At 42.0% G+C, this 22,329-nt stretch overlaps 1 protein-coding gene across 1 annotated transcript; it reads left to right on the top strand.

Annotated features, from left to right (window-relative positions):
• The first annotated feature begins 1,540 nt into the window (after positions 1–1,540).
• Rragc (Ras related GTP binding C) lies at positions 1,541–20,522 on the top strand. The gene is made up of 7 exons (XM_034503310.2): positions 1,541–2,207; positions 3,898–4,101; positions 5,017–5,216; positions 8,088–8,202; positions 8,876–9,018; positions 14,279–14,427; positions 19,104–20,522. Exons 1-7 carry the CDS (start codon positions 1,974–1,976, stop codon positions 19,253–19,255), a joined length of 1,197 nt encoding a protein of 398 aa, XP_034359201.1. The 5' UTR covers positions 1,541–1,973; the 3' UTR covers positions 19,256–20,522.
• Positions 20,523–22,329: the final 1,807 nt, after the last annotated feature.

Genomic DNA, 22,329 nt, shown 5'->3' with positions numbered 1-22,329 from the left:
AGCTTTGCACATGCAGTGCTAAACACAAAAGAAACTCTTCCAAAAATCAAGGTCAAAGTTTAAGATATCTGTGGTTGTCCTATGACCTCTACTCATATATTCCACCCAAAAATTGTTAAAACTTATCAAAGCTACTGTTAATTTGATTTCTCCTGGCATAGCGGTTGGTTCTCTGAATCCATAGATTAGGCCATCTGGATTGGAAATATTTGTGGGGAACTGTACTGAGCATTATAGATTTTATTTTTACACTTATTCAATACAGTGCAACACACATCCCACTCTTTAAAAAAGGGGTTTCTAGGTTAGGCTGTCAAGGATGTGTAGAGCAGCCTGACTTAGAACTTTTTGGGGACTCCTGCACCTGGCTCTTACGTAGTGAGAATTACAGATGTGTGCTGTCAAGCCTGGCAGAGACACCATTTCATTTTTCATTGTACTGGTTATTATAATTAATGCAGAGATGATATAAAGTACATGGAGTGTGCATAGGTTCACATGCAAATAGCCTATATTAGGAATTTGACTGTCTTCCAGTCAGTTAATGGGATTAAAGGTGTCCTGAAAGCAGTCTCCCATTGATACTGAGAGACATGTACATTTAAGTGCATTCTGCCTGTCTGTTAGGTACTATGGAGTTGATATTTTTTAGGTGAGGTTGTGTTGTCCTGCTTTTAACTTTAAGGATCAGGTAGAACTAAAATTAAAATGCCAGATCTACTAGAGCTTCCTTTCCACAATCAAATCAACTTATCTGATGAGGCTATGTGGTAGAATTTGCCTAGCATGCGCAAGAGACCCCGAATTTCATCCTCAGGCCTTCAAACAACATAGTCCCCTTGTAAAACCACAACTCCTACTCCAACTCCTTTTAAGTGTACAGGGCTGTACTTTAAGGGCTGTCAAATTTCCACTTCTGGAGTCTGAGACATGAAAATTCTCTTACAGCTTTTTGAAACATACTTTGGCAGTAAGCATTTGCCTTCATTATTCCTAATTCCTCTAGTCTAATCACAAGAAGTCAAGTACTCAGTTGCTGGATGGGATACTGGAGGAGCACCTTGTCTAGGTGGGAGCAAAGAAGATGGAGTTCATGGACTGTAAGGACAGCAGTATCCTATCAGTGATCTGCTTGCAGAATTATGTTTTAGCATGCTTGTATCTATTTTCCTTATCTGGCTCCAGCTACCTGGGCACGTTATCACTGAGACTCATAACTAACTGCCTTTCGCACATGTCGAATCTATAGGTCTGGACCGGCTCACACACGACATCCAGTGGACTTCCTCACCCAATTCCAGAGCAATTCATCTGTCCTCATGGCCTTTTCACATAAAATCTGTACTGAGTCAACTTACACAGAGGTCCCATCTCTGTTAACCTTCAAGCAACTTGAGGGCAGGGACGGGCAATTCAGTTTCAGTTTCTAGTGCTTTCCTGGTACCCAGGACCTGGCAAGCATCACTAAATACCGGCAGGACAGCTGCAACCAGAGGAGGGTGGGGGTTGGGGGGGCACAATGAATTCTTACCCAGCCGCCTAGAAGCATCTTCCCTGCGGTGCTCTCGGAGCCCGAAAGGAGGCGGGGGGCGGGGGCGGGGAGCAGCCCAGCGCGCGCTAGCGCCAGGAAGGCCGAGGTGCGTGCGGGCTGCCCCCAGGGCGAAGGCCCGGAGTCCGACGAGAGGCGCGGCCCGGCCGTTCTCCTCGTGACTCCTCCCCCCGCCCCCACTTCAGCCACTGCTAGTCAGGTGATTCCGGGCACGTGATACGCACCACTTACCCTGATGTCCCGGAGTGGCAGCCAGCCCAGCCAATAAGAAGCCGAAGCTTGGCGGCAGCCCAATCGGAGCTGGGTTTGGGGGCGGGCCCTCCGGCTGCTGCTGCCGGGGGCGGTGGCAACAGCGGCGGCCTAAGGAGGCGGCGGCCTAACCTGGCCTGGCCTGTCAGGGCGCGGGCGGCGGTGGTCCAGCACCATGTCCCTACAGTACGGGGCGGAGGAGACGCCCCTGGCCGGCAGTTACGGCGCAGCCGACTCGTTCCCCAAAGACTTCGGCTACGGCGTGGAGGAGGAGGAAGAGGAGGCAGCGGCGGGTGGCGGCGGAGGCGCGGGGGCCGGCGGCGGCTGCGGCCCGGGCGGCGCTGACAGCTCCAAGCCAAGGATCCTGCTTATGGGGCTGCGGCGCAGCGGCAAGTCCTCCATTCAGAAGGTGAGCGCCCCGTACCGGGCCTCCTGCCCTTGGTCTTGCTCGGCCCTCGGCGCTCAAGTGGCTGCTGCCCTGGAGGCCCGAGAGGGTGGCGGCCTGGCGCTGCGTCCCGGGGCACTGTCCACACTGGTGAGCGCGGAGCCTGGGCGCAGTTCGCCCATGGTCCCCGACCTGGGCCTCCACGTTCGACTTCCTCGGCCGAGGGCCGAGCGGAGCAAGGAGGCGACGCTGGCTGGAGGGAGGAGGCAGGTGCCGGTCACCGCCCTAGAACTCCTCCCTTCTGGTCGCTGCCCTTGTGGCGTTGACGAAACCGACCCGTCGTCCCCGGTTCTCACGTGGAGAACTTGGTGAGCGTGCTGTCCGGCCGCATCTCTCTTAGGTGCCAGGAGTTTTCAGGGATCCCCACCCAAGCTCCGGACCTTAGTGGCGCCAGAAAGTGTTGTGGCAAAGACACTGGGTATCTCAATATTTTGTTGTCAGTCTGTGGAGACTTCTGTAACATTTATTTGGGGTTGAGGGGAGGCTCCTATCACTGCATCTACTTTATTTAGAACTTGTAGCCCTGTGTTTGCAGTTAAAGGTGACAGTCTCCTGTCACAACGATCTTTGGAGACTGTTTTGTAGGCAGGCAGACATCAGTGTATTTGTTTTCACTTGGATCTCTCTTGAACGAATAGAATGCCTAAGGCTTTTTATTTTGAGTGAATAGGGAAATAGAGTCAGGGTTGACTTTCAATCAACCATCCCCATTACAAACAGAGCGAACTTCTAGTAAAATTAGGGACACAGACAACTAGGCCTTCCCCATTTTCACTCTGAATCAAAGGTCTATCCAAAAAGAAATCTCTGGTATTTTGTAGTGGTGGTGTTTTAAAAAAAGCAACAGTGCTGCTCCCCACCCCCTGCACTTGCTGGACTACTGTTTTATTTTCTCACGTCTGTGTCAAAGTTAGACTTTTGCTGGTAGTGCTTAGGCTAGGTAAGCAAACTTGTGAGGGCTTTTTCTCTCTTCCAAGTTAACACTGAGAGACAAGTTTGCTGTATGTTAGGATTGTATCAGGCAAGCCTTAAAAAGCTACACAGCAGCCCTGCTGTGGTGGGTTTTTTTTGTTTGTTTTTGTTTTTTTGTTTTGTTTTTTGTTTTGTTTTGTTTTTTTTAATGTTCCTGTATCCCAGGCTGGCCTAGAACTCAGTTTGTCCCTAAGGCTGACTTTGAATTTCTGATCCTGAGTCTACCTCCTTCAAGTGTGAGCTATCAGGTTGGCTTTACTTGGTGCAGGTGCTGGAAGCCAGGGTGTTATGCATGATAGGCAGGCATTGTGACCACACTGATCTACACCTCTGGCTCCTGCTGTGATGATTCGAAATTTATTGTCTTTACTAGTTCTTGTCTCAGGAGCTGCCTCTTCCCTCCTCCCACAGGCTTCCCTACTTCTCACTCTGAACAGTTTTACTTACTCAGGATTCACTCTATATTCTTTTCTTTATTGTTCCTAAGAGCCTGAAGTAGGCATTTGTGTTATTTTTGAATGAACACAAAGTCTCAAACATTACCTAGAATAGTTTCATGATCTTAAAACAGGTCTTGACAAGTTTAAATCTTTGATCGCAATTGTAATGTTGGTGCTATGGGATTTCTAATATAACTTGTTTAGTTAAATAGTCTCGAAGTTGTCTCTGTTTCTCCTCACAGGTGGTGTTTCATAAGATGTCACCCAATGAGACTCTCTTTTTGGAAAGTACCAACAAGATTTATAAAGACGACATTTCCAACAGCTCCTTTGTGAACTTTCAGATTTGGGATTTTCCTGGGCAGATGGACTTCTTTGACCCAACCTTTGACTACGAAATGATCTTCAGGGGCACAGGAGCATTGATATATGTCATTGATGCACAGGTAGTTAGGCACTGTAGTGTGTACTCCTCTCTGGTGACAAAAAGTGGAGAAACAGAGGAAAGCTGATTGTCTCCTTTGTCACGTTCTTGAAGCTGCTCTTTCCAGTAGATCTCCTTCTGCTGTCTGCACCTGATTCCAGACGCTCAGATGTTTAGGAGATGCCGTTTACATTTCTTGAGTCCCAGTTAATGAACACTTAAACCATTGGCTTTCTACTTTTGTTGGTTAATAGTAGATATTGCTGTACTTTATTAACTGTTATAATGGTCACCCCCACCCATTGAAGTATCCCACCGATGGCTACAATATCAGGGAGGACATGAGAAATGAGTCCATTATACCTTTCCTGATTTGTTTGTTGAATGTAATTTAGGAAGACATACTGAGGGCCCACTGTGTGGTAGGTAATGAGATGGATGGGCTCTGTCCCTGCCCTTTAACTTACCTTTGTAAGCCAAAGCATTAGGAAAGTTTTCTGAATAGTGCCAACTTGGTAGTGAGTGCTTTCTTGTATACAATCTGATTTGCTCTCCAGAGTATTGTGTGGGTAGTTACTCCCATTTACAGATACTTGACTCAAGATCAGGCTTTAAGCAACTTGCTTAGAGCCACACACCTGATACATGGCAGAGCTGGGATCACTTTAACAGTTATTTTAGGAAGGAATGTGCATTTTGGCTTTTTTTCCTTAATAGTAACATTTAAAATTCAGGCATTGGTATTTGATTTTGATTGGTATTTGATTTGAAACTGAAGAACTATTTACTAGTTATATGTCAGTATATATGAGTATTTATGAATAATTAAAATAACTATTTTCTGTGGTTGGGGAAAGAGGTGGTTTAAAGCTTTCTTAACTTGTTACTTGTGTTTTTATAAGATTTCTTGTTAAAAACATCTTGTTCTGACTTTCAGGACGACTACATGGAGGCTCTAACTCGACTTCACATCACTGTTTCTAAGGCCTACAAAGTTAACCCAGACATGAATTTTGAGGTTTTTATTCACAAAGTTGATGGTCTGTCTGATGATCACAAAATAGAAACACAGAGAGACATTCATCAAAGGGCCAATGATGACCTTGCCGATGCTGGGCTGGAAAAGCTCCATCTTAGGTAACAACACGAGTGTTTGATATGAGAGCCCTAATGTAGTCCGTCTGTCCTCACACACCCAGATCTCTGATGCCGAGCTTTTTTAAGTTCTATAAGAGTTTTGATCTCTTCTTTGTTGACTTCTAAGCTGTTTTGTAAGCCTTGTGTTACTAAGAGTTACTTTCCCCCTTTTTCATTTTCCTGATGATTGAAGTCATGTGAAGTGTTTCCATTGGCGTTCTTGCACACTCCTCTCAAGGGACTGTTTCCTCATGGTGTGAGTCTGCTTTCTGACATCTTCTCTCTGGGCTTCTTCACTTTTTAACCCCCATTGGCTTTGTGTAAGAAATCTGCCTTTTGTTTTTTTTTTTTTTTTTTTTTTTTTTTTTTTTTTTTTTTTTTTTTTTTTTTTTGTGAAAGTTGAGTTTAGGTCTTAAAGGTGTATACTTTCAACTTTGGACTAACTCTAATATATCTTAGCTTTTAAAAGAGTTTATACTTCGTAGAAACTCTGAAGTTAGATTTGCCTTCTTCATTTACATAGTGTTGCTGTTGAGTTTGAAGGACTGCTGGTTTACAGTTAAATATTAACTTACCTTAAAGAACACATACTGATTTGGATTGATAGTTATGTATTTTGTGTATTTGTATTCTAAAAGTGTATGAGAAATGTTATTGTTTATCTTTTGTGATAATAGGAAGAAATGAATATTTATAAGTACTAAGAGGATGTCACTTGATCATAAAAACAGCTCAAAGGGGAAGCAGAGAAGAGTTGCCCGTGTAATTTCCTTACCCTTGATCTGTTACAAAAACTTCCTTCTATACTTAAGTCAGTTGTCCTGTCCCTAAGGTTTCCTGGGCCATAGGCTGTAGAGTCTTTAAGGTAGTTTCTAGAAAACATCGTATGGGAGAATTCATTGACCCACTTGGATTAAATTTTTAAAACATGAATAATATATGTTTTTAAAATTTTTTGAGAAAGTTGAGTCTTTATAAGAGTTGTACATGGTGTGGTACTTTAGTAATTCCAGCACTCAGAAGGCAGTCAGGAGGATAGTTGTAAATTTGAAGTTAGCTAACCAAGGCTACTTAGTAAGATCCTGTCTTTAAAAACAAAAGTAAATAAATGTTTATAAGAGAAAGTAAAAGTACCATCCCATAAAATCCCTCAATCTTAAGGATCTGTTAGTATTTTTTGCCGCAATTTTTAAACATGCTTCCTTGTACTGGTGAGGAACCATTATGATTTTCTAATTCCCTGTTTGTTGAGCACTTCAGGACATTTCATGAAACCTATAGTCAGAAGAGCCCTAAACTAAGCCTGCTACCCTCAGTAGAGGTTTGCATCAAGCTTTTACTATGTATGTGCATTGGGGATTGAACCCAGGACCTTTTATATTCTCTGCAAGCATTCTACCCTTGAGCTACCCCCCAGCATCTCCCAACCTCTCTTTAGTACCAGCATGATGAGGTGCAGTTTGCTTTTCCACTTCTAGGAACTCAGCTTAGGAACATGCTCTGTGCCTTGGTGGTTCTGTCTGTCCCCATCCATCTCCAGTCCTGAAGATCCTAACCTTGCTGAAATTTTTGCCTAAAGGAAACACTGAAATGTTTCTTCCTTGCTAGTGTCAGGAGTCATGTGGCCTTACCTACTTGATTAGGTTCTTAATTCACTTCCTTGAAATTTTCTTTAAATCACCTGTAAAGTATAAACACAGTTTCTCATTTCTGATGTGGTAATTTGTACATAAAATATATCATGTATACAACTAAATGATGAAAAAAAATCCTCAATGAAAAAAGCATATAGAATTGTCCATAGTATTTAAGGGGCCCCTTTCTAAAGTGTGTGTTTTGTTAAATCTACATTTGATTTCACTGTAATCCATTTAGAGATCAACTCCTGCTCTTTATATGTCTTCATCCTCAGGCTAATTGCCTAATCCTACTCACCTGCACAGCATTTATTCAGACGAGGTCAGGGGTTTAGGGTGTTGGGGGCTGTGACTAAACTTTTCACTCAGTGAACTCTCATGAACACAGTTGAGGGCAGTGGGCTTGCAGCTGTAAGGGAGATGGCAAAGCTGCTTTTCTCCTGGGGCTTACGAAGGACACAGCTCATAAGAAATGTGTGGTGGAATTTTAAGTACTTACCAATGCTGTGAAGAACAAAATGGCAGAAGGGTAACAGGTACGCATTCACTATTTACGTAGGTGATCAGGAAAGAGCAGAGTCTCACTATATAGCCCTGGAGCTCTGCTATGTAGACCAGGCTGGCCTTAAACTCACAGGATTCACCTGCCTCTTTCCAGGTGCTGGGATTAAATGATGGCAGGAAAGGACTTCTTGAGGTGACATTTTAGTAGGATGTGAATAATATTTCATAAATACCACATTACTCTGCTGAGTGTGGTGATAAAATCCTGTAATCCTAGCTTCACTCAGGGGAGTGCAAACTTGAGGATTAAAAATTCAGGGTCATCCTCCACTCTCTAGTGAGTTTGAGGCCAGTGTGGGCTCCAGCCTGGGTTCCATACTACTGTGTCTAAAAAGAAACCCAAAGTAAGACAAATGGCCGTGGTCTACCTTGGATTTTGATCTTGACTTTTTTTCCTCAGTTTTGTGCTTGGGAAGGAAGCTTTAAAGAGTAGTTTGCCTATGTTGCCCTTTGTGTCTCTCTCTTGAAGAGCCTTCCTGGGTGCTCTCTCAGTTCCCTCTTGTGTAATATTGCAAACGCACAAGTGGACTGGGAAATGGTCTTACAATCAGAAATGACGCGGTAGTAGACAGGATACATCTGAGTGTTAAGCACTTTGAAATTTAAGAGATGATGACAGTAGTTACTAGACTTCTTTTATGAATAACCATCCTATGTTATATTTTTTCAGTTTTTATTTGACTAGCATCTATGACCATTCAATATTTGAAGCCTTCAGTAAGGTGGTACAGAAACTCATTCCACAACTGCCAACTTTGGAAAACCTATTAAATATCTTTATATCAGTAAGTAAATTATTTACTTTGATTTAATTTACAATTATGCTGTTGTTAAATGTGTTTGTATTTAATTCTCCAAAAAAGAAGACTTGAACTAAAGATCAATGATTCAACATGAAAGATAAATAACAAAGTATAGCTTGAGATGTTATATTTTGATTGTGTGTGTGTGTGTTTTAGGTAAAGTTCCCCATACTTCCTTAATCATAAGCATCTTCATGAAGGTTGGGTAGAGTACTGCTTAGCATATGAAAGGACTTAGGACCAATTTTTAGCACCATACACACACACATAAGTAATAATAAATCTTGCTGAGTGGTGGTGCACACATGTAATTCTATCACATAAGAAGAAGAGACAGAAGGATTGTAAGTTAAGTCATCCTCATCCAAAGACTACCTAGTAAGGCCCTACCTAAAGTCTCCCAACCAAGCATTTTTTATTTTGGGGGTCTAATTGCATACTTAAAAGTGATATGAAGAGTTGGGGGTCGAGTTCAGTGGTAAAGCATTTATTGAACCCTGCATTCAGTATCCCAGAACTATAAAAAAAAAATAAAAACAAACCAATGGAAAATTACTTTTAAAATTAAGATTGTTTTTCAGTAATTTAAGGTCTTTGAAAAATTGTAAATTGTGATTCTTAAAAGAAACGCTTACCCAATTTTGTTTTTCCCAAGAATTCAGGTATTGAAAAAGCTTTTCTCTTTGATGTTGTCAGCAAAATCTACATTGCGACAGACAGCTCGCCTGTGGATATGCAGTCTTACGAACTTTGCTGTGACATGATTGATGTTGTAATTGATGTGTCGTGTATATATGGGTAAGTGCTTACACAGTTCTGCAAGATCCCAGACAGGTGGGAAACTTCCTAATTCTTACCTCTGGCTTTTACTGAATGAAATGATAATCTTTTCTTATTTTTGAAATTACATTTGTGTACCGCTGTGTATGTGAGCACAAGTGTGTGGGTGTGCATATCATGCCACCTGTGTGGTCAGAGGACAGCTTTGGGGAGTTGATTCTTCCACTGTGTGGGTCTGGGCCATTACTCAGGTCAGGCTTGGTAACAAGTGCCCTTACTCTCCGATCTGTGTTACCAGCCCGAAGTGGGACTGTTTAGATCATGTGTGTCACCTTAGAACACGATGTCTCTGTGAGCTGGACCTTCAGACAGGATAGCAGAGAACACTTGGAAAGTCTCTCTTTTTGTACTTGGAAGAGTTTGTATTATCTTCTGTCTCATAGGACTTGGCAAGGTTTAAACAAAAGAACCTAACTAGAGTAATTTATTTAAAATGATCTGGGGACCAGTGTGGAGGCAAAGGCACAGCTATCTGAGCTTGAGGCCAGCCTAATCTACATAGTGAGTTCCAGGCTATTCAGGCTACAAAATGAGACCATGTCTCAAACTGTTTCCAAGATGGTCTGAACAGCCAAGTGAGGTTGCTCATCTATAGAATCTCAGCATGTAGTAGGAGGGTCAGAAATTGTGCCTAGTCTAATCAAACAACATAAGTAAAGCACACTAAAAATGTCTGAGTAAATGCTGCTGCCTAATTGAAACTCAGGTTTCATGGATTGAGGGACTTTTTGTTTTTTAGTTATTTGGGTTTTATTATGAGCCTTGGCTGGCTCTTTGTGAAGACCGGGCTGGCCTTGACTAATCGAGATCCTCCTACCTCCACCTTCTGAGTGCTGGGACTAAAGGTGTGTGCCCCACAGCTGGTAGAATGGGGGGCTCTTTTTGTTGTTGTTATTGTTGCTTTTTTTTTTTAAATTGTAATGATTTTATTTTATGTTCTTTAGTATTTTCTCTGCGTGAATATCTGTGTGAGTTCAGGTGTCATATCTCTTGATCTGGGGTTTTCAGGCAGGTATGAGCTGCCATGTGGGTGCTAGGAATTAAACCCCCCTCCTCTGGAAGAGCACCCAGTGCTCTTAACCACTGAGCTATCTCTCCGGCCCAAATGAGGGATTCTTTTTTTTTTTTTCTTTTTTTTTTTTTTGGTTTTTTGAGACAGGGTTTTTCTGTATAGCCTTGGCTGTCCTGGAACTCACTCGGTAGACCAGGCTGGCCTCGAACTCAGAAATCCGCCTGCCTCTGCCTCCCACAAATGAGGGATTCTTAATCTTGCAAAATTAAAAAAAAAAAAAAAAATCAGGATTTTTAATTGGGGTATGATGGATAATCCAAGTTCTTGAGAGGCAAAAGTTAGTCAGAGTTCCAGGACAGCCAGCATTACATCATTAATGAGACCCTGTCTCAAACAACAATCAACATTTTAGTTATTAGAAAGATTATACATAAAATATTTGACAAATACATCTGAGTTTCCATAGTAAGTCTCTCAAATATAGGATTTTACCATATGAACATTCCTTAAACTATGTAGAAATTTATAAAATACCAAAACCCAAAGATTTTGTAGACTAGACCAGTGGAAGAATGAAAACTTTGTGGCCAGTAACATTTTCTGTAGCCTCTCGCCTAGTCCTCATCCTTCCATGTATCAAGACCAGAATACCCAGGGTACTTTTAGCCCATGTGCTTCCTAACACACCTCCCTCCTCTGTCTGTGTGCCTGCTTTGTCAGTGCCCTCCTTCTTCAGCTCCCTGTGAGTAGAATACCTTACCTTGTCTTGTCTATTTCCTTTTACTCTCAGTGATTACATGCTGTCCTTTGTTGTACTACCTTCTGTCAGAAAAATGAGATGATCTGTTCCTCAGTAAACTTGTGTGTTTTCTATTCTTAAAAGTAAGTCAATAGAACACATTGCTTTAAAGAAAGAAAAAAGCTAGTTAAAAGTTTATAAGCTGGTTTCACATTTTTCAAACTGTCATTTATTTTGTGTGTTTATCCTCCATGGTGCTCATGTGAAGATCAGACAACTTTCAGGTCTGTGTTCTCACCTCTGCCTTGTTGAGGCACTCTCACTTGTTTCTTGTGTGCTGTGGACTCCAGGCTCACTGGCCCTACTGTACTGAACCTCCTGTCTCCTCCACCTTTGCAAGTGCATCTTGCAGCTATGATGTCAGGCTTTGTAGCCATTGGTTTATAAGCTGAGACTTCTCTCTGGCCCTGTCACTTGGTTTTTGTACCTTTAAAAAAAAAAAAAAAAACTAGTATCAGTTTGTTTATTGTAGATCTTTCATTTGTAGGCTAAGTCAGTACATATAAATATGAGGGAAGGTTTGACGTCGCTGTGTTCCATGCATCCCACATCAGCATGAAAGTGAGGATGAAGCATGTGCAGGATACTGCCAGGTCACAGGAGTGGTGTATGTGGTTGATGTTTGGCATGCACTTTATCTGAGGACATCTGCTACAAGCTTTTCTTTGAGAATTTCAGCAATAACCAGGTCTCCTTCCCTTTCACCTGAATCCATTTAGGGCATGTTGCTTCTGAATCTGTTTCCTCTTAGCTGTGACCTTCCTGATTTTGCTTGGCTTTATTTTGACTAAAGGTTAGATAAAAGTTAAATTAAACATATTTGCTTTGGAGGTTTTTTTTTTTTTTTTTTTTAGAGGGTCTCAAGTAGTCCAGGTTAGCCTTAATTTAAATTTGATATATGTAGTAGAGGGTGACCTTGAACTTCTAATCCTCCTAAGCACTAGGATTACCGATATCTGTCACACACCCAGTTTTATATATGGTCCTGGGGATGGAAGCCAGCTACATCCCCAATTCAAGCACCTTAAAATCTTGCATACAGAGTTTTGACCCAAAACAAACAAAAAACCTGAGTCCACTTTTTACAGTCATTAGTATATTTTATTTCTTAACTTTATTAACCATCAAAATCTGTCTTATCTCCATGCATGACTAGCTATCTAGATGTCTCTCTTGTTCTTTCTGTCCCTTATAGTCTTGTATTTGCTAAAAGCAAGTGATTACAGAGCTGTGTCCCCAGCCAAGAATGTGCCTTTAACATTTATTTTAATTAAAAATGTGTGGTTTTTGTGTGTGTATGTGTGTGTGTGAGTGTGAGTGTGCAGGGGCTGTGTGTACCATGTTTACATATGGAGGCCAAAGGACAAGGTTTTTTCACTTCTTGCTTTCACTTTTATATAGGTTCTGGGGGTTGAACTCGGGTCATCAAGCTTGCATGACATAATGTTCTCATGTCTCATGTTAGTATATGACTCGAGATTATGTAGGTCAACACTAGAAACTGCAGCTGTTTACAGCTGCTGGCCATGGGTCCAGCCATAGATGTTCATGTACATCTATGTTACTTGTCAGTTGGTGGTGCCTGCTCTCACTTCCTGTGTGGCACAGAATAGGATCTCTTTGACCTCTGGCTATCAGCTGACAGACAGCACATAGCACTTGCATTTCCTCTTCTTCCATCAGGAGGAAGCTGTTTTCTTTTATACTCTTAGAGCATATGGTTCACTCTTCCCTACTGCTGTGATATTGGAAACTGCTTGGGATTGAGTTAAAACCCTAAGTTTGAGTCCAGATCTTGCCAGACATCTTTTTACTTTTTATAAATTAGAGTTTTATGACTTTAAAATTGGCAAAAATTCTCTTATTTGTATTATTTGTATTTAGATTACTATGTTTTACTCTCTTGCCTTCATGTCCCCCAAAGTTAAGTAGTTAAATAGGTCAATAGTAACAATTCTCTGGCTTGTTGTAGTGATCAAATAAATATATGAAAAGGTAAGCTGTAAGATTTAGGGCAGTTTAAAAAATAAGCTCTCTGTCATGAAAATGGTACATGAGATGGTAAAGACAAAGCAGGAGGGAACATTGTTTTCCATCAGAAACCTTTGTAGCATTTCCTTCTTAGTGTGTCTCCTTTACTTTTTTTCTTTCTTTCCTTTTTTTGGGGCCAGGGGGTTGTTTGTTTTTTTGTTTTCGAGACAGGGTTTCTCTGTGTAACCCTGGCTGTCCTGTAGACACTCTGTAGACCAGGCTGGCCTCGAACTCAGAAATCTGCCAGCCTCTGCCTCCCAAGTGTACCTTTTCCTTTAAACAGTTTTTTTTTTTTTTTTTTTTTTTTTTAAAATACTTTTTCCTCTGTCTTTGAAACAGTCTCATTTAGGCCAGACTGTCCATTCTCATCCCTCAGACTCTTGAGTGCTTGTGTCTTTCACCTTGATTTGGAAAGCAAATATTTCTTTAAGATTTCTTTTGTGTATTATGAATATGTGTCTGTGTGCCTGCGTGAGTTTATGTGCATTGTGTATATGTTAGCCCTTGGAGGTTGAGAGCATAGCAGATTGATGAAACTGGGATGACAGAGTTCTGAGCTGTCTTGATGTGTGCAGGGAACCAAGCGTGGGTCCTCTAGAGAAGCAGTCAATGCTTTTGAACCGGTGGTCCATCTTCTCAGCCCCCAAACACCTCTACTAAAGAGGCAGTTTTGGCAACTCTTAATTCCTAGCAGGTGCAGTCGTTTGCATGCTATGGTACCACATGTAGAAGTTAGAGAACAACTTGTGCGAGTCATTGCTGTGTTTCCACTTGGGGAGCAAACTTCTTTACCTGACAAGCTACCTTGTCAGTACTCAAACCCTTTAAAAGTTGTTGATTTTTAACACAGTTCCTATCTTTCTCTGGCTGGGATTGATCTTCGATAGATTTTTATGAATTTTCTTGATTCCATTCATTCATTTATTCATTCATTTGTTTATAAGGAAAGAACAAAAGGTGTCTGAGAAAAGTGTGATTAGTTTGGCATGTAGAATACACTCCAAAGTAGCTGGCTGAGGCTGGTCATGTAGCCCGAGGGAAGTGGGGAGAGTAGGCCCTCAGAGTACAGTGGGCAAGTGAGTGGCCTGGCCAGCATGACATTGGCAATGTCAGTGGTTCAGAGCTACATCATAGTTACCTCTGTCTCTAAGTGGTTGATTATAGTAGTGATGGAAACATGCAGAGCTTTGCTGTTAACAGAAGCTTCTGGATTGTGTTCTTTGTGAATCTTACCCTAAATGATGACTGTCCCAGTGTATTTTAGGCAGTATTATTCCTTCTCAGAAGATGTTTGGGGATCAGGGTGGAAAGGTTTGCTCCTGTACAAAATGCCAAGTTGGGAAACTTGTAATAAATGGTGCTTTCTTTTAAAATAGATTAAAGGAAGATGGAAGTGGAAGTGCTTATGACAAAGAATCGATGGCCATTATCAAGCTGAATAATACAACTGTCCTTTATTTAAAGGAAGTCACTAAATTTTTGGCACTGGTTTGCATTCTTAGGGAAGAGAGCTTTGAACGAAAAGGTAATGAAGTTTTCTTTAAAAGCTGCTCATATTTATTATTGTTTCCATTTTATTCCTTTTTTATTTTGTGTGTGTGAGCATGCGCGATATGTGTGCACATGTGCGATTGAGTGTTTCTGTACCACATGACTGCAGTGCCAGTGGAGGCCAGCAGAAGGCACTGGATCTCCTGGAACTGGAGTTACAGGGCATTGTGAGTTATTAAAAAGAAAAAAAAAAAAAAAAAAAAAAAAAAAAAAAAAAAAAAAAAAAAAAAAAACCTAGGCAGTGGTGGCTCATGCTTTTAATTCCAGCATGTGGGAGGCATGAGGCAGAGGCAGAGGCAGGTGGATCTCTGTACGTTCAAGGCCAGCCTAGTCTGCAGAGAACAGCCAGGGCTACACAGAGAAATGCTGATTGGAAAACAAAAACAAACAAAAAAAAAGACTTACTTATTTTATATGTGTGTGTACCTCCACATGAGTGCAGGGGCCTGAGAAGGTCAGAAGAGAGCAGTGATTCCTGGAACAGGAGAGGTGCTTGTGAGCCGCCACCGGGTTCTGGGAACCAAACCTGGGTCCTCTGCAAGAGCAGCCAGCAAACACCCTTAATTGTTGAACAATTTCTCTAGCCTTTAAAGAGTTTTTTTTTTTTCTTTCTTTCTTTCTTTCCCCCTCTCTCTCCTTCTCTCTCTCTCTCTCTCTCTCTCTCTCTCTCTCTCTTTCTCTTTCTTTCTCTCTCTTTCTATTTTTGTTATTTTATGTGTTATGAGTTTTTTGCTTGCATGTGTGTCTGTGTACTATTTATATGTAGGTCCCATAGAAGCTTGAAGGTGTCAGATGCCCTGGAATTGGAGTTGTGAGCTACCATGTGTGGGCTGGAAATCAAATCATGGTCTTCTGGAAGAGAAGCCACAACTCTTAACCACTGAGCCATCTCTCTAGTCTAGAGCTATTCTGTTGTTGTTTGGTCTCTGTTATGTAGCTCTGGCTGTTATTCTTCTGGAGCCTACGACTGTCAGTCCTACCTTGATCACAGCTTTCTTCTCTGGAACACCTTGAATATTTTTCTGACTCCTATTTCCTTCTGGCTAGTTTTCTTTTTCTGAATCACATGTTCTTTAGAGTCAAATCTTTCTGCTTACTTCTTACTTGTGATGTCAGCTCCTCCAGTTGATGGCTTGGAAATTTGTTCTTTCCTACTGTGTGTCCCAGGGACTGACCTTAGGTTGCTACATTTATACGGGAAGTGCTTTTGTTCATTAAACTGGCTCTCTTCAGTCCTTGTTCATGGCTTGGGTTAATCAGTTTGTGACTGAAAGTTTACACCTACAACTCTTTTTAGAGCTCATGTTCTAGCACCATATTTGGAGCCATTAGTGAGACATCCTCACTTCAGTATTTGCTGGTGTTCTGGCCATTGTGGGCAAGTATTATTGATTGATGATGACCCCCTTTCCCCGCCACCAGTTAAAAATCTTTTCCACTCTGACTCTTGCCTACCCTGCTTCTGTTACAAGTTATGTTGTTTTTCTCATGTTTAAACCTTGATGTCTGATGGTAATTGATGTTTTTAAGATGTCTTTGTATATTGGTCCATAGATGGGAGTTCATTTTTTCCTGGTGTCATTCTTCTGTGTTGCTCACATTGAATTTTTTATCAACTCAATTTATCATTTGTTCCCAGAAACTATTCCTTGTGGTTCCTTTCCAGTTCTACCTTTAAGGACTCTCCTAGGTCCACATTCCTGCAGATCTGTGGTACTGCAATAGCCTGCAGCAGAATAATAGGACTGATGCATAGGTCTCTACTGTGTGCCGTGTTTTGGCATACACAGCAGTCCAGAGGCCCTGTCTCCAGGTAGAAGTTGAGGCAGAAGAGAATACACATGTAAAGCGGTCCCTGGCCACACATATGATGTGGCAAGTATATACCTTCTCTCAGTGCACACATTCACATAGTCACATGTGCACACATTTACACACTCACATGTGCACACATCTGCACAGATAAAAAATCCCATTCTTCTGCCTGAGCTTCAAAAAAAATACTTAATATACACATATTTTTCATATTAAATAAAATATATGTAATTTATTTTTGACCTTAAGAATCAGTGTGGAGTCTGGGGAGGTAGATCAGTGGTTAAGATCACTTCCTACTCTTCCAGACAACTGGAGCAGTCCTGTGGGGTGGCTCGCAGCCATCTGTAACTGTAGTTCCTGGATCTGATACCTCCTGGCCTCTATAGGCACCACACCAAGTGTATAAACCCACACACACAGATGCACGGAGTTAACAACAGAGCTGCTATGACATACAACTGCAGACGTGTGTATATTTCTCTTGGTTTACATCCCCTCTTCGGTGCTGTATATTTTTCCTATGTATAGTTTACTCCTTTTGCTTTATACTTACCCATAAATAATGTTGTGCAAATGATACTGAGTTGAAGTTAGTTTTTGCAGCATGTGTTTTTTTTTTTTTTTTTTTTCTTGTTCAGGGTTACTTTTGAGATTTTTTCCCACTGCTGTGTATGGGTTGTATATTGAACTTTGTTTTTGTTGCTGACATTCAGATATTTTTAAAGGTATAATTAATTTTGTGACAAATACCCATGAATAAGCTGTGTATCTTTATATACACATATCTTTAGTACCAGCACTTGAAAGTGTTTGAGGCCATCTAGGTGTTTCAGAGTCTGTTGCTATGACCAAACACCATGATCATGAGCAACTTTGGCAGGAAAGAGTTTCAGCTTACAGTGCCAGTTATAGTCCATCATTGAGGGACGTCTGGAGAGGGACTCAAAGGGACAGGATCCTGGAAGCAGGAGCTGATGCAGAGGCCATAGAGAGGTCCTGTTTACGTGCTTGTTCTCCATGGCTTGTTCAGCCTGCTTTCTTACAGAACCCAGGACCACCTATTGCCTAGGATTGGTACCACCCACAAGGGCTGGGCCCTCCTTATATCAATCATCAATGAAGAAAGTGCTCTATACACTTGCCTATTGGCCAGTCCTATGGTGGCATTTTCTTGATAAGATTCCTTTTTTCCAGATAACCTACCTTGTGTCAAGTTGATATGAAAATAGCCAGCACATTAGGATTGCAAAATAAGATGCCATCTCAAAACAAGACAAAGTGGGCTGGAGATGTGGCTCCATTGGCAGAGTTCCTGTGTAGCATGCAGGAGGCTCTGGGTTTACAGTCCCCAGCACCATGTAAACTGGGTATGATGGCACACACCTATACACACCTGTAATCCCAGCCTTAGGAGTTGGAGGCAGGATCAGGAGTTTAAAATCATCCTTGGCTACCTACTGGGTTTGAGGCCAGTCTGGGATGCATGAGAGGGACTGCCTCAAAAATGAGCACACAGCAGTAATGTCAGCAAATCCCAAACCAAAGCCATTGCCTGTGACCATCTCATCTGTCTCTAGGGTGAGCATGTGAGAATGGGATGTACACATGACTCTTCCAGGTGGCTCTACAATCTTCACCTCATAGCATTGTGAGAGTGTTCTCATCATGTTGTCTCTTTGAGAATGCTTGATATTGTTGGATTCTCATATTCTCAGTCTGTAGGTGTAAAATGGTATCTCATTTTTACATATTTAATTGCTAGTTAGGACAGATATTTTTATATCAAACCACTTATTCATGGACATTCAGGGTTTTTATAATTTCAGTACATTTACTTTGTGTGTATGTGTGCACATGTACTGAAGTGCAAGGGTTTATTGAAATCTAGCAGTATACCTAAAGTTCAGCCTCGTCCCTGACGTTTCATTGCCAGCTTTGCCCTGCCTGCATTTAGCCCTCCCGTCTGTGGACTTCTTTTACATTTGTAGTTAGTTGGCAGATTATTTTGATTTGTTGTGTTTTGGCTTTCTGCCCCAACTAGCATATGGTTGGAAATGTGGACCTGATGCTGTTGCTTTTGACACATTGCATCCACTCTCATGTTGTTAATAAGTGTTCAATGACTTATCTAGTCTGCTATACGTTACTGAAAGGTCACATGATGATTCGGTAGGCCACACAGTGCTTTTGGTGTCTGATGTGGTCAAGTGCAGGTGGGGTGGTCTTGCTATGACAGCAGGTATACATGATGGTTCTTAGGATTGAAGAGCTTGCTTCCAGTTTGGGCATTTCATAATTTTAAGCCAAGTGCCTGTATCTGTCTCAGGGGAGGCTAGGAAATGGAATTTTTAAAGCTCAATCTCAGTTACTCATTCAGAATTGGGGTTCCATATATAAAGGTGAAGGGGGGAAAATGGCAACCCACCCTTTCTGTCATAAGAGAAACCTTTGTTCACACAAAGTCTCAAGTGGATGTTCAGTCCCTAAAACAGATAAGAGTAACTTTCTCCTCTCACAGTTGGGCGGAGGCTGCTGGAGCCCTGCTGAGCTTGTACCAATACTGCCTGACTGCATCCTGTGGACCTCACTAGCTGCTCTGTAGGGCCATTGGTAGTAGAAAGAATGCTACCCTGACTTCAGGGTTTATTAACACATTCATCTTCCCACTTGATTTGTTAGATTGCCAGCCCTCACTGTTCACTTTTGCCCTAGAGGTAACAGTGTTAGCTGCTGGATTCTTGGCTTTACCATGATTGCAGTGTGGAGAATTTCGAAGAGTGGGGAGCTTCACAGTTGACATTTAAACAGACAGGCTCTTTCTCTCTCTTGTAGGTTTGATAGACTACAACTTCCACTGTTTCCGAAAAGCTATCCATGAGGTGTTTGAGGTGGGTGTGACTTCTCACAGAAGCTGCAGTCATCAGACCAGTGCGCCAAGCCTGAAAGCCCTGGCACACAATGGCACGCCTCGGAATGTCATCTAGTCTGAATCTCAACGGTGGAGGCCCAGTGCTGGCTTACTCCTCACTCCAGGGTCAGATGCCATGTGCAGCAGGACACGAGAGCTGCTGCCTATGAGAGTCTGGAGACGATGGTAGAGCTTCTCTTTTGATGAAAGCCCCTCAAGCCGGCTGTGTGCAACTGAAGCTATCTAAATACATCGCAGGAGAATTACAGAGACCTCAGAACTCAGTGTGTCTTTTCTTCTCTTTTGAGTCCTACTTTAAATAGTTGGGATATTTTGGACCTGGAGATGGTAACCAGTTATCCATCTTTACCAGTGAATGTCGCTGTCAATTCCAGCCTAAAACAGTAGGAAACTGAGTTTTATATGCTTCCCCTAGGCCTTCACTTGAGTAGTGTCTAAAGACTTGCTTTGCTTACGTTCTAACACTGCCTTTCAGAGCTCAGATCTCACTGTACCTCTAAGACCTTGGAAGTGCATTAGATTGCTGACTCAGAAGACGAAGTAAAGGATGTTTTTGTATTTGTCCTGAAGAAAAGAGGAAGTTTCTGTGCGGCATCGGGGAGAGCCAGCCTCGGCATCAGTTCCCTGGCTGTGTTGAAAAACTTTGAAACAGAAGTGATTTTCCACACCTGTGTCGGTAGCAGATGATGTGCTTTCCTCATCTAATCATGATCATGCACAGTGTAACAAAGGGAACTTAAGACGGAGAGGCTTTCCCACAGTCCCTCCATAGTGAAGGGACAAACTCATTATGTCACTGAAGTACTTCGCTCACTTTTCTTTAATATCAATACTGTGTAGGCTCTTTAAGAATTGTTTTTGACCACAGATGACCCTAAGGCTCTGGTGGACTTGTCCTCTGGGGGTTGGAGGAAGCACGCGGTGGTACAACGAGTGCTATTTTAATTCTCTGCAGTCTTCTGACACCAAGTGTCAGCTGTGGTACTTTCCTTTGCCTGAGATATGAATTCATAGTTGTTCTCTGTTGTTCATGGCTGATACCCCTCCCATTGATTTAGGCTTTCACATTTTCTTTATTACACGTGCCCAGTAGTCACATTCCAAAGCCACTGGGCCCCTTGAGTGCGTCAGTGCCGCTGGTGAGTGAAATGTACTCAGGTCTGTAACCTAGCAGTGAGACTTGGAGCGCTTCCTGCAGATGACTGACTGTTGAGTATTTACAAGGACCACAGTGATATCCAAAGGAAAAATGCTTTTATATTTATAGATTATTTCATTGAACTATATGTAAAATGGGTATCAATAAATGTATTTACTCCAAAGCCAGTGTTTGTTGTGTGATGTGTAGAGTGGTTGTGGTTCTCTCACTGTTCCTCTATCCTTTGCTGCTGTGTGCAGTCACCATTTCTTCTGTTTAGCATGTCTGCATTTGTCTTGAGGTCATTTTCATGGCCCATTTCTGCTATGGAGCAGGAGGCGGGGGCTCAGGTGAGAACATGTTTGGATTTGTGGTTTTATGTTAACAGACCTTACTGGTGATGGGGAGCATCCAGAGCCTGACATGACTTGTACATTGTATCCAGGCAGAAGAATAAGGAGGCTGAGGAGGAACAGGAGAAGAGCATGGTGAGTGGGCTGACTCGGTGAAAGAGCTTGTCACCAAGCCTGGTGACCTGAGTTCAAATCCTAGGATCCACATGGTGGGAAGCAAGAACAGACTCCTGCAAGTTGTCTTCTGACTTCCACACATATACTGGTTGTCCCTACCCCCAACCATATAAAAGAACCCCTAAAATCATGGTACCAAGTTTCGTATGCACTCAGTATTAACCTTTGGATTTCAGTGTTTACATTAGGTTGAGTCTAAACTGATTGAAGAACTATTAGTTAACTAGAGGAGGTATTGTTTGAAGGATGTTTTATTTCATAATTGGACTACTTTAGAAGTGAAACCCTGAAATAGAAAAAGATTAAGTGTATCTAACTGTTCCTGTAAGTGTTCACACGATGGAACCAGGTAAGAATTGATAGAGCCTTGCTGAGAGCTGCAGATAGGATGGTATGTGCCTTAAACTCCAAGCCAAGGGCGTTCTCAGGCTGAAGCAACATCTGTAAAGCTGTACCATGGGATAACCGAGGTAGCCAAGCATCACAGATGTGATTGATGGCAGAGGAAGGCATTCGTTCCAGCCTAACACCTGTACTCCTAATTTGCCTCCTGCTTCAGACCCAGGCTTGGGGATGCTGCTTCAAGATTTGCATAGCACAGATGTTGGGACATACACCTGTAGCCTTGGCTGCTCAGAGTCAGTGCAGAAGGGACACTTAAGCCAGTTATTCCCCCAGCTGTGAGATGACTTTTTTAAAGAAAAAAATGCAAACAAACAATAAAAACAAGATGTAAGTATAATGTAAAGCTCCAGAGGCAGGAGAGTCAATGCGAGTTTGAAGCATAGTACATAGAACTAGTATACAGTTCTAGGTCATCCTGAGTTACAGAGTGGAGACCCTGTCTTAAAAAACAACAACAACAACAACAAAAACTAGTACATGTTTCAGAGGGACTCTAATCTGACAAAATTATACCCTGACACAGTAAGTACAGGGATGATCAAGAAAGACAAAAAGCCAGGTAGTGGTGGCAGTACACGCCTTTAATCCCAGCAGTTGGGGAGACAGAGGCAGGTGGGTCTCTGAGTTCAAGGCCAGCCTGGTCTACAGAGTGAGTTCCAGGATGGCCAGGGCTACACAGGGAAACCCTGTCTTGAAAATAAACAACCAAACAAGTGAAAAAGAAATGATGTGGACAGAAAAGTATTCAGGAAGGTTTACCCAGAATGTGTGTGCCCAGTGGTAGTTTACCCATAGTACCTTAGAGCTGGGAAGGTTTGCCAAGCAACTCTGCAGTTTAAGAATTGTTAGCTAGTTCTTAAAGCACTGCCTTTCTATGTTCTACATTGATAGGTGCACACAGATATACATGCTATACATGGTCATACACAGACTAAATGAGTTACAGATGTATTTTGCACACAGATGCATACATTATAAATTATAAATATATAAGATGCATGTGTTTTACACACATGTACATATATATTGATATCATTTATGACTTAATTTTACACT

The sequence above is a fragment of the Arvicanthis niloticus genome, chromosome 5 (assembly GCF_011762505.2).
Source record: "Arvicanthis niloticus isolate mArvNil1 chromosome 5, mArvNil1.pat.X, whole genome shotgun sequence".
NCBI classification, from domain to species: Eukaryota; Metazoa; Chordata; class Mammalia; order Rodentia; family Muridae; genus Arvicanthis; species Arvicanthis niloticus.
This window is presented reverse-complemented; position numbering and strand designations above follow the sequence as displayed.

What these genes read in the sequence shown, in the direction of transcription:
- Rragc (XM_034503310.2), top strand. Translation starts at nt 1,974, where the DNA reads ATGTCCCTACAGTACGGGGCGGAGGAGACGCCCCTGGCCGGCAGTTAC. An exon ending in CTGGAAAAGCTCCATCTTAG is followed by an intron (nt 5,217 to 8,087) that starts GTAACAACACGA and finishes ATATTTTTTCAG; the next exon opens with TTTTTATTTGACTAGCATCT. An exon ending in AGAGAGCTTTGAACGAAAAG is followed by an intron (nt 14,428 to 19,103) that starts GTAATGAAGTTT and finishes TCTCTCTTGTAG; the next exon opens with GTTTGATAGACTACAACTTC.